The 12733-nt window shown below is 35.7% G+C and overlaps 1 protein-coding gene across 5 annotated transcripts in view; it reads right to left on the bottom strand.

Annotated features, from left to right (window-relative positions):
* The window catches only part of CCSER1 (coiled-coil serine rich protein 1), a 719834-nt gene that overhangs the window by 268603 nt on the left and 438498 nt on the right, over nt 1–12733 (bottom strand). For 4 of the 5 annotated variants that reach the window (XR_007766366.1, XM_050895848.1, XM_050895851.1 and 1 more), the window contains exon 12: nt 6275–6352. Coding sequence is in view for 4 of the 5 variants with exons in the window: in XM_050895848.1 (XP_050751805.1) it covers nt 6275–6352 (78 nt within the window). In the remaining variant the exon portion in view is untranslated. Of the gene's footprint in view, nt 1–4410; nt 4469–6274; nt 6353–12733 lie in introns of those variants that run through there. The other variant, XM_050895852.1, reaches the window with a different exon arrangement.

Here is a 12733-nt window from a genome sequence, read left to right as displayed (position 1 = left end):
AAGAAAAACTTTGCACTGTTATTGCAGAGTATATTACAGGAAAACAGTATTTTTAAAGATACAGAGACTACAGTGTTATATTAAGTTCTGGTCTACAAGGAAATTCAGCTATTATATCATCAAGCCACATATTACTACAAATATTTAAACAGCACACAGTTTCTTTATACAAGCAGCCAGAAGCCAACTTGCATTCCACAAATCAGAACTTAAGATCATTCATATTATTTGAGCACCACCACAGAATATAAATTTCACTGTTCTTTATTCCTAGAGACACCAAAATTAAAATGCATAATACCTGTTGATAATCAGCCACAGAATTAAAGTGATTAGTGGAAGCCTGTCTTTTCCATATAGCAAGTCTCAGTTTCTGTCCCAGAACCCAGTTACTTTTCAAGTTCATTTGTGTGAAAACCTGTATTGCTTTTTGTATAGTACCACAGACACCAAACCCTCAGCACAAGCAAGCATCCTCTGGCAAGGTCAGCACTGGTAACTTGAACCATTTATCCCTGTAGTGAACAGTACTAGGTGTAACAATTCATTCATGTTCATGACTTTGTGGCTAAACGGAATTCAAACAGCAAGTACCTAGAGGTTTGATGGTGAGGCAGTATGCTTGGTAAGGGTTGGTGGGAGGCAATCAATAAAACCAAAAAAGTTTCAGCATAATATTTCACTATTAATGGATGAAAAGGTCGACAGAATTTGCACAAGTAGGGCATCCTAAAACACATGCAGATTTTGAAATAGTATTTTGAAATTGTACACTAAAAAAAGGAAATTGGACATGAGAAGAAGAGAAAATGATTGCTAGAGGAAGTTGTGGGAAAGGAATTAGCATGCCAAGAACAACTTGGATATCCAGCTATGAATAGGTACACAGAAGCACAAGCAAAAGCAAAGACTGAAATGGTTCATGGTTTACTTGATTTCTAAAGCTACTTTTTTTTTCTTAAATAATTTTGCATTAGAGAAAGGTATATTATGCATGAGTTTGCATTATTTCACTGTATACGTTAGAAAACAAACTCAGAGAGAAAATAAGAAATAAACAGAGAAAAATAATCTAGTAGTAACACACAATAGCAGGTGGACATCAGTCTCCAAGGCAGGGTGGGAGGGGAGGCAGAAGCAGGATGCATTTTATGATTTAGGTGGCAAAATGCAACTTATTTCACACTGTAACAAACTATGTAATACTGTGGGCAGGAACATATTTAGATTAAACTGGAAACTTCAAGAATTTCAAGTACTTTAGTATTCTGTTCCCCTGCCTTCCTAAAGTAGAGGACACAATGCAACACGGTCCCTCACAGCATCCATAAACCATGCTGGCTGGCTGCCACGAAGGATGAGGAGCATAAAAGGGAGGTGGAGGGGAACAGTTAGAGCATCCACCTCCAGGTCTTCCGCTCCCTCCTAGTGAAACACAGAGGCTCTGCAGAAAGCAGTGCCCAGGCTTTGAGAGGGAAATGGAGGCATGTTGTCCAAGGTAATGTACAGCAAGCTACAAAAAAAATACCCTGAAAAGTGTATTAGTATGGACACCTATTAATTTTAATATTGCATGGTAGTACAGGTGTTTAGAGTCAGTGCCTACTTGTGTATCACCCAGCACTGTTGTAAACACAATGCTGGTGATCACCAAGGAAAGTTAATTTTTGTTTGTAGCTATGCAAATCAAACAGTAAGCAGATTGGGAGCAATACCACACAAGTTCGTTGTCTGAGACTCTAGAAGCATAATACAAAATGTAAGGACCACTAAACTGGAAAGGATTCTCATTAAATGGGGAATGAGTTAAGGACCAGTCCAAAACCTGTTTACATCGGCTTTACTCTCAGTATTAAAGACAAACAACAAACAGAACAGCAGTTCTGAGATGTGAAACCCATAATATCAGCACAAGGTAAACACAGAAAAGACATTGTAGAAATCATGTCAGCTCTTAGGAATTTCTACTCTGTGTAGAATAAAATTAAGTACAAATTCTTTTCATCCAAAGACTGATAAAGATTGACAAAGCAGTGCTGAGTTGGACTTCTTTTGGTGACAGAAATAGAGAACTGTACTGTGATTGTTTAATTCTGCTTTTGAGACACATTTTAATGAAAACTCATTAGCAATGACACATGCTGCAGAGTGTTTGTGTGATGCCTGCATAATACTTTGGACTAGCTATTTAGCTAGCAGCCATTACTACAGTTGTATCGCTTAACATGATCTTGTAATCAGTTGCAATGCTAGTTGACTGTATCTATTCATCTTCCAGTCTGTTATAGTAATCTGATTGACATGGAAGAAATTATTCCTTGATGTCTCAATAAAATAAGGCTTTGCAAACAAAGAAAGGTGAAGGAGGTTAAATTGGCATTGATTATTTAAGACACACTAATCATTTATTATTTAGCCATCTCCCACATCAATCTGTTGTGCACATGGCTCTTTCTGCAAGACTCCCAACATGTTTCAATGATTCTCAATACACATATTGGAAAACAGAATAAATTTAGGACTGTCATAAGGTGGAGATCCCTTGACATTCTGCAATAGAAAGCAATTAGCTGGCTAAGAAACCTGGATTACTTTCTAATGTCTTCCCTTGAATACACACGGCAGCTGGCATGACATTTTACTTTCAATTTAGTCAAGTAGCAAAGTGGTCATGTTAATCACTTAAGGAAACTCTAGCATTTCTCATCATGGAAGACCTTTTTCCTCCTTATCAAAACTTATTTTAAACTTTATGTTTTAATTCCATAATTAAGTTTCGTACTAGATCGTTTTAATACAGAAAAGAGATTAAGCAGTGTGCTTTCCAGTTCAAACAGTTCTTTATGAGAAACATTATCTTTACTGCTACAGACTTTAGCTTCCACTTGCTTGCTAATACAGTACTCTAAAGCAATTTCAGTTGAAAAATCTCAGTGTGCTGCATGGGAGAAAACAGAGAAATCTATCAGAAATATTATCCAACAATTTACAGGTATTGCAGGAGATTGCACGATCCAAACTTTGCTGATCATCTTGATAGCCAGAATCTGACTGTAATTATGTTATATCCACTAACATAAAATACACTATATTAACTTCCGTTCTGGTAACCTCTCAAATACTTACCCAAAACACTCAGTCAACACTGTTTAAACTTTTTCAGAGCAGCTCCACAGAGACAAGAACATTTCTTCCCTTTGAAACATTGCATTTCTTCCTTCTTTACCCATTCCTTCCTAAATATAGACTAGCCTCTAGCCTTTTTTCATTACTGTAAACCTTATGGATGAAAGGATTCATTCCTTGTCTAAGTCAAAGTCAGAACTTCCATTTACTTTTAATGACACATCTAAATGAACTCCAAGGCTTAAGAATAGTCTCTCAACTACTGGAGACATTGTCCAGAAGTCAAACAAAACAGAGCATTGCTTTCTTTTAGGGGCTAACCTGTCTCAGGTTTTTCTGCACCACAAAATAGCCAACTACTAAGTTTATACAGTGAAACAAAAGAATAAGTAGGAATATAAAACAAACTATTCACAGAAGCACTAACTTAAGGATTTCTGAAATACTATGTTCTGAAGCGTATATCTATATTTGTACAACATTGATGAAATAATGCTACACAAATTCCTGATAACACTTTTATCTGACTATTATTAGCTTCTAAAGTTGCATTAAGGAGAAATAAAACAGGTGATTTTTTTCGGTTTTTTTTTTTTTTTTAATTACAGCAGCAAATCTGTAGTGATGATGGAATGAACTTAAATTTTCTGCTTACCTGTTAAGCTAGATATCTTAAGTACTCAATGTATGCTATTCTCAGAATGTGTGGCTAATGGGGTGAAAATTATATCTTGCACTCTCTGATCTGTTTTATGTTTTTCTACTTAATCTAATTTCACATTAGCACAATATTCTTGTAGTTATACACACTTACACACATCCTGAATAAAGTGACGTACAGATACTACTTGCTACGGTTACAACTTGCTCTTCAAAATTTCATATAAAAGCAAAGAATACAAATGTAATTGCCACTTGGTTTCAACAGAAACACAGTTGAATCTATCATTACCTGTAATAGCTATCCTTTGAAGAAAAGCTGCACAATCTAATAAATAAATGACCAAAAGTTTTTAACAATATTATGAACAATGTTAACACTATTTATTTGCACATTCTTCATTGAATTCCCTTCATGATGACCACAGTAAGCATGTCTTATTCCTGTAGATTAGTTCAACTTTCTCTAATCAATTCGTTGTAATGCAATTTTCACAAGTACTCTGGACAAGATAAATACACATGGATGTGTTGTTCCATACAAAAACATTCCACATTTCCTTTTGTTCTTGCATTGCATCACCCTATATAAGAAAATACATGATTGCAACCATGACATGGTAGAGGCATTTTACCAGGGAAGGTTGAAAACAGTGTTCCACTAATGTTGAAAAGAATGCTGCTAAAGAAAAGGATTTTTAAAAATTATTGATATTATCATCTTTAATACTCAGATCTCAGCCAGAAAACTGTATCTGTTTGGGGGAGGGGGTTCTAATTTTATTGCAGAATTGGCAATCATCTGCTTTACTGACAGAAGACCTCCCCTCCCCAAACTCCAAGGGAACACAGACTGGAAAGGGAGGGGGGGGGGCGCAGGGAGGGAATCTGTTAACGGCATGGATCTCTGCAGCATGAGATACCACATATTTGATTTGGGAGAGAATAACCAAATGTATAAGTCACATCCATTTAAAAAAAAAAAACCAAACCAAAACAAAAAAACCCCAAACTCAAAACAAAAAAAACCAAACAAAAAAAACCCCCCAAACCTGCAAATTGCTTATTCTCATTTTTAGTGGAAGACTTTTATTTAACACCTAAGATGTAATAAAGTAGCTGTTAAGGATAATTAGTCCCAGAAGAAAGGGATATAGCATTGCAACATACAAAAATGTTTTCAGTGTTTTTGAATATTGTGGGATTTTCACCATTAATATATACAACTCACAGTTTCAGTAAATTCCAATAGACATTATTTCACAGACACAGTAGAACATAAGGGTTCATATGTGGCAATCCACAAACAAGAAATTAGTGCAGATAAGTCAGTACTTTTACTCAGTGTACCTATTTGCCCTAAATAAAAAAATACTCAAAAGAAATAAAAACCAAACCAACCCACAAGTGTTCAGTAATACATATAAAAAATAATAAGTACAACTACATTTTTGTCCAAAGTATTTTACTTTAAAAAAAAAAGTTAGTACTCCTGACTTCAATCAGCTTAAAAGACAGTCTGAAAAACCAAAGTGTAGTTTGCTTCAAGAACTTTTCAGATTAAAACATGAAATTTTTATGTTTCTATCTTCAGAAGACTATCCGAAGACTCAAAAGACAAAACTTTAATGCTCCACTGATACAAAACATACTGAAAGGAAGGTTTCAAATCTTGCTTTAATTCCAATGTTCTTTTTATAAATTTGAAGCAGTATGTTGATATACACCAATGCAGAACCACAGCCTTATTTTGCAGAACAGTCTTTGGTAAGAAGTATTGTTAGATTTTGCTCAAATCACAGAATAGAACTGTGCTAAATATTCCACATTGTGGCATTCTTAATCAAGGATTATTCAAGAAGGCTCATATAAGCAAGTGAATCTCTTACACACATTCAACCAATGTCCCACAGATAGAATACTTTCATTTAAAAAAAACGGGGGGGGGGGCGGGGGGAATATATTTCTACAGTTAAGGAATCTTCCTTGACTATGTTCTCGCACGAGGATACATACTATCAATTCACCTTCTAGCAGAAATTCTGACAGATGCTCTTCAGGAAACAGAATTTTAACATCACTTGGCAAAATTGTATTTATTCCATTATCTTCCAAAATTCGAATATTGTTTGGACAGCATATGGCTATTATAAACATCATAACCTCATTAAATCATCAATAAGTGTGTAAATGAATACTGAAAAAAAAAATTACAATCCACTAATACATATCCTTCACATACAGTAATGTTAATTCTCAGCTCTTTGTAAAGCATAAAATTAATACGGCATTGGTATGCTGGCAGGTAGTTGTAATTATCTTCTTGTGTTTCAGAAGGTATTTTAGAATCATTTAAGAGTAAAGGATGAATGGTGTTCCAGTAAATCCCACTAAATCAACGCATGGACACAACAGCAGCAAACAGGCTGACAGAAGTCTGAACACCCACAAAGATGGTAAAAAAATACTGTTCGATACAGGTACTTACATCATGGCCTATGAATTCTGTCTGCGTGGATTTATCTGCTTGGGAAGCAAGAGCCTTCTGAAAGCACTGAGCCTTTTCCTGTAAAACAAAGTAACATATCATAGGTGAGTCATGTTTTTCCTCACTGGGCTTTGCAGCTACAAATATCCACATAAGTTCAAAACTCATGCATGGACAGCTGTTCAGAAATAGATTTATTATGGCACTATTCTCACTGAGAGGTTGATTTCCTTACTGTTATTTCCTTTTATCAACTTTCTCTTAAACAGACAGTGGACTTGGAAAGTCCAACTATGCAGTAGAGCTGGGCCCACAAGAAGGATGTCACTGAAGTGTGATGCAAAGCAGTCTTTTTCCAGAGCAGATACAGGTACAAAGCACCGAGCAGCAGCAGCGACTCTTGCAAACACCAGCACCATTCCAACAGCAAAGAAACTACGTATTTTTTAATAAACGTTAAGGAACACGCAAACTCCACCACAGAGCACAATGCTGAGATGACTTCCCCCTTGCCTGATGCAAACACGGTAGCAAAGCCTAAACACTTCTTGGGTATTGTACTGATTTCTGCCTTTCCCATCCTTGTCCCTCTGTTGCTCAATCATTTTCGGAAGTGTGGCGTGGAATCTCTGGGATAGGCTTGAGCAAAGAAATCTGGCCACTTTGACACAATTATGCTTCACCAAAAAAACCCATTTTGACACTTCATTTGAAACTCATCCCTAAGTAGAAATGTTGATCCTCATCAAGTCCTTACATATATTATATTATTTTCCAGGAGAAAGTATACAATGAAACAACTGTAAATATGCGGCATAAGGCAGGAAAAGGCACACAGGAGGGGAAGTGTCCATGAACAGAGAACACAAAGTTCTTTACTGATTTATGTTTTCCTATCTACTGATTCAGTTTTATTTTTCAGCTATATCCATACAAAGTATTTATCTTTGACTCAAATTCCTCAAGACCTACAAAAGTATGTTTTAATGTTAATGACAGGTATGTATTACAGTAAAACAGAATTTGTGTAAATTGAATTTCAAGTCAATTGAATCTCAAGTTGAATGAATCTCAGTTTTTACCGAAATAAAGACACTGAAATGTTATTATTTTCAGCTATTGTCTGAGTTGTGTTTTCCTTTATAAGTATCTCTTCTACATAATTTAAAAATCAAATGTTATTCATTTCAAGGCAAGATGCACATAACTATGTTAAGTGAATTTTGGCCAAAAGCATGTAAACAGCAGGAAGAAGACAACACCTAAATGACCCTATCTCGAGTATTTCAACTCTTCAAATAAGGGGGGCGGGGGGGGGGGGGGGGGAGCAGAATTCAGACCGATCACTTCACTGGTATGAGACAACTTGCTTGCTGATGTAACTACTGAGTTAAAACTCAATTCATAGCAAAGGTAAAACTCAATTCATAGCAAAGGTAATCTCATTTCCAACAGAAAAGCTTCATCTTCTCAAGGTTTGAATTTACTAGTCCACTGCCCACAGCATTTTTACGTGTTTAGAAAACAGACATTGTTATTTATCTACTTATTTAGACAATAACATTTTACTGCTCAGAAGTTCCATGAATTTTCTAGTTACAAACCCAGACATTCACAGAGACTGAATGTTCAAGTAACATTATGATTGGACCAAAACCAGTATTAAACTGTGTATCTGATCACATTTAACATTTGCATACTTTATCTGTGGATTCACAAATAAATATTTTGAAGTAACGGAGGGAAAAAACCCAGAAGAAATCAAAACCTTCATTAAAGCAACCAATTAATTGGGAAAGCTAGGAAGGTTGGAATAATCAAATCAATTTCTTTGAGCTGCTCATTTAACTGCATATATGCAGCGAGATCCATTTTTAACACATCTAAGTTCTGACTCCACATTATCATCTTTACCAGAAGCAGAAGTTAAAAACGTTCATGTTGACAAGTAGTATCTTGTACTTACAAAAAGAGTACTTTCAATTGTGTTGATGTGAAACAACCTTCATAATATGAATTAATTATTTTCAAAATTATGAAATATAATAAGAATACAGTGTATTTTATCTTATTTCCAGTGATGTAGCAAAAGTCTGCAAAAAGTTTAAAATCACGGACATAAATATTTTCCATGAAGCAATGTAGACAACTTACAGTTTGTCACAAAACAGCATCCTACTGGAAGAGGCTACTTACACTTAACAGCCATTCAACTTCATCTCAGTTACGTTTCCCTAACTTGCACTACTTTATTTCTAGAATTCTTGTTGCCAGAGTAAACTAGCTGTTCCAAAAGACTTACCTTTGTTTATGAAATAATTTTAGTAATATTAAAGGTATTAGATATCAAAAACCACTATAAAATGTTCTTTCCAATATAAAAACACTGCTTAAAATAAGTTGATACTTTAAATATAATTTCATGCTGCACTGACTATATCAATAGACAGACTTTATAATGAACTAATGTGGTAAAAGGCTGGAAAAAATTGTTAGACTGTAACGTGAATCTTAGATCTATAAAGTATAGCATACTATACAAAGCAAGCTAAATGCAAAACTTCAGTGTACCTGTTTCTGTAAAAGTGTAGCAGATCTTCACAAAAAAACCCCGTATTAATCCTACTCCACACCAAAAAAAAGTATAAACTGACACTTAATTTTACTACATAATAAACTATTGTAAATATTTGGCAATATTTGCTAGATATTTACAACACTGTCTGCTTTTGGCCATAGATTTACTGTTCCAATCCACGTACAGCACAACATTTCAGACACAGGTCCCAGCTCCCAGCTACGACAAAAACCCCCTGCAGGGTGGTCATGTTCTCCAACGGAAAAAGATTGCTTGTAGGAGATTTGCACCTTTGCCCAAATACTTTCTTTTCAAAATCTTACTAAGAATAGTCACTTTAAAAGAATTGATGTCCAGGTATGAATTAATTTTGCTTTTGCAAATGTGTTACCTAGTAAGCTGTTTGATCCACCTGAGCCCGGACAGTTACTTTGGTCTTTGGCACTGGAACAGACAACCCAGCAGTGCTGCCATGAATGCAACAGCCTATAGCACTAAGCAAGAGGCAGTCTCAAAAGGAAGGCAAACCTTTTTGGTTACTTTTTATTAAGCTAACTAATACAAATGGGAAAGACTGACAAACTTCCAGGTGTCCAGGTACTGGGAAAGGACTTCTGGAACCAAAAACCTGTCCCTTTTTCTCAATTATAGCAAATCAGCCAAATGAAAGATCTTTACAAGCCAAGTAGCACGCTTTAACATTAATTCATAACAAAGAAATAAGTTACTTGGATGTATATTCCCATAGCAGCCTTCAATTACCATTATGTCATTACTCCTAGACAAAGTTACTATTATAAAGTAACATTTGAAAGCAATTTTTCAAGTACTGAGACTTCCTTGAGACCTTCCTGCCATTTTAAAACACTCAAGTTATCTTCTTTCAGAGGCTTCCTAGTGAAATAGAATAATTAGTGACTTTTTCCATACGTGACCCAATCTTCATACCACTAACTGCATATGCTGCACCCTATCACCTTCTCCCCAACTACCAGAAGTTTTTTCATAAGTCTGTGTTGAAATGTAAGAATTTTGAAAAAGTCAAACACAGTATAAGGTGCTTCCTTAATGCCCCCATTTTTCTTTTGAGATATTTCATAGAATCACAGAAGGTTAAGTTGTCCCATCCTCCTGCTTTCTGCCCTTTCACTGCGTGTATCTGAGAGGAGCTGGCTCCACCTTCTCTATAAGATAGTAGGTAGTAAAAAGACTGTAAATAGATTCTTCCTTATCCTTCTTTTCAGGGTAAACAAAACCCTTTCGGGTTTTCAGGTGCCTTTGCCTCTCTAAAGACCAAGAAGGGACCAAATCATTTATTTTTAAAGTATTTTTAGATTTTTAGGATCAGACAAAGTACTTCTAGGTGACTTTTTCAGATAGAGCATAAATGAACATCTTTTCTTACCTTTCTGTGTGGTGTTATTCCCTCTTATTAAAATAAATAGCATTAAGAGTACACTTGCAAGGTGACAGGGATAACAGCATGAAAAATTCTTGTTCTCTGGGTTCATCTTAATTAGCGAAAAGGCAGGAAGAGCTGTTGGCGATTTTTAAGTCAGACAACTCGTAGCAACACTGCCAGCAAGATTCATCACAACCCCTCCCTCTCAAGTACGTGTGTGTGAGAGAGTGTGTGTGTTGAGGGGGGAGAGAGAGAAAAAACTATGTGGAAAGACATTTTCTCCATTATTTGCAGTTGCTTAAATTACTGAGATTACTAACTGTAGTATTTCAACAGCCTTAGTGAAAAGCATTAGACCATGATCAATAAAGCTATTCCTTCACATGGGAATAAGTTCCCATGTAGTTTATATCTCGAACTACCTCTAGCACAAGAGTGTCATTGTTTATATACTTATTATTTTATTACTACATTTGCAATAAGTCACCAAGAGGTGCTGAAATAGGAAGATAACAGGCATCAGCTGATCATATGCATGTAAAAACATCACAGATAAAACAGGTAAGTGAAATATAAGATAAAATAGTAAGTGAAAAATGGGCTTAGTCTTCACCACTGAAAGACAGCTACTAGACAAAAAGTAGAGTCAGTTACTACCAGACTACATATATTTAGGGAGTCAGTATAGGTTAATACATCTTGAAACATATGACTGGCTTTTTACAACATTGCTTCTCTGAACAGAAGACTGTTAAAACAATTTTCATAGCTTTGACTGTGAACAGGTCCAAGTTATTTTTTGTGACTGTTCTCTTACCCAGTTCCCTATCAGTGACAGCACGGTGACCACTTGTGGTGCTTTGTTTAATTGCAAATTCCAAAAAGAAAATACTTGAAAACTACCTTGAACAGTCACACTAAATCAAACAGCCAAACTTACCATTCCAGCTGTTTTGGAGGAATCAGAAGTCTGTTTGCCAGTACAGCTTTGGCTTTCGTCATTAAGGAATGTATTTTGTCCAGTTGATAACATATTAAATATATATTTTTTTCCTAACAGCTGTTTCACCTTTATTCTTACTTAGATTAAAAAAATCTCACAACTTAAATTTTTGCCTTCAAATCTCTTCATACTCAAAAGACTCAACCTCTCTCTCCTATAGTCTGTACAGATTACTGTATGACTTTATGAAGACAAATCTGTTTTATTTGGGTTTTCTTTCAGCATACATGCAAAACAGCCTACAATTGTCAGCATCAGCACTGCAATCAGATTTACAACTTATATGCGATTGTCTCCCTTGCTTCAGGCATTTACCCCACTGCGAATAACAACTTATGTTTGCCACGGAACTGGGGGAGAAAAGCTTTTCTTCAGAAGACTTATAAAAATGCAAAGTCTTTTAATTCTGATGTGCTTTGGGATTAAAGTTAATCAACAGCAGCAGTTAGACAGTGGGAGCAAAGGGATAACAAGTAGCACAAAAAACGGCTCTCCAGCATCTATTCTACCTAATTTACAGACTACAATAAGCTACCGAATTGACTGTATGACAGCTATTTCCATAGAAATTGAATCCCTATTGGTTTGAGTCTCAGTTTGGGAAGAAAACATAACATATACAGCATAGCTCTATGTGATCAGCTGTGGTACAGCTGAATCACAACACACTTGAAAACACTTTATGAAGCCCAGCAAAAAGCCCAGCTGTCTCTTGAGCACAAGATAAGAAAGCAGCTATAGTATGGTTCAACACTCAACAGATGAAGTACTAAGAACTAATGTGCTAAAAAGCCACAACAAATTTAGAGGCATTACTCTGGAGTTACAGTGGTGAATGGGTGTGATCATCCTCAAGGGGACTAGCCCATCATTCAGGAGAAAAACAGGGAGAACTTGGTGGGAATGCACCCAAGTATGCACAAACAGAGGTTTCATTGAGGGTTATAGTTCTGCCACATCACTGTAAACAACAAAGGCCAAAACAACACAGAATTTCAGTGAACTTTTCATAGTTTTCACATAGGACTCTTATACAAACCAAAATAGTTTTTTCAGTTATTATAATTTTTTTGTAAAACACAAAGGCAAAGTCCTATGCATATGGTAAGTACAGTATCTGGAATGAAAGACGACATCCCTTCTGCTTTGATTTCTATCAGAACACAGTATCCAGGTGTGAATCAAGAAAGGCTAAGACAAGCCTGTCTCCAAGCAGTTTGCAATACTTTAATAATTAGTTACTGCCAAGTGTTAACACATTTAATGAAAAAAACCCAACTTCTAAAAGTGTAATCACTTCCTAATAGCTCTTTGAAGATGAACAATATTTAGGAAGATTACAAATCTTAACAGAATTACAAGCCCCACTATAGTCATGCCAGCTAACCTTACTCACAGTAACGCAAAGCTTTACTAGATCCTAGCCAGAGAGGTTTATTACCATTATTTTAAAAAAAGTTTTGAAATCCTTATAAT

Source organism: Gymnogyps californianus, chromosome 4 (assembly GCF_018139145.2).
Source record: "Gymnogyps californianus isolate 813 chromosome 4, ASM1813914v2, whole genome shotgun sequence".
In the NCBI taxonomy this organism is placed as follows: Eukaryota; Metazoa; Chordata; class Aves; order Accipitriformes; family Cathartidae; genus Gymnogyps; species Gymnogyps californianus.
The sequence above is the reverse complement of the archived record's forward strand: the minus strand, read 5'-3'. Positions and strand labels throughout refer to the sequence as shown.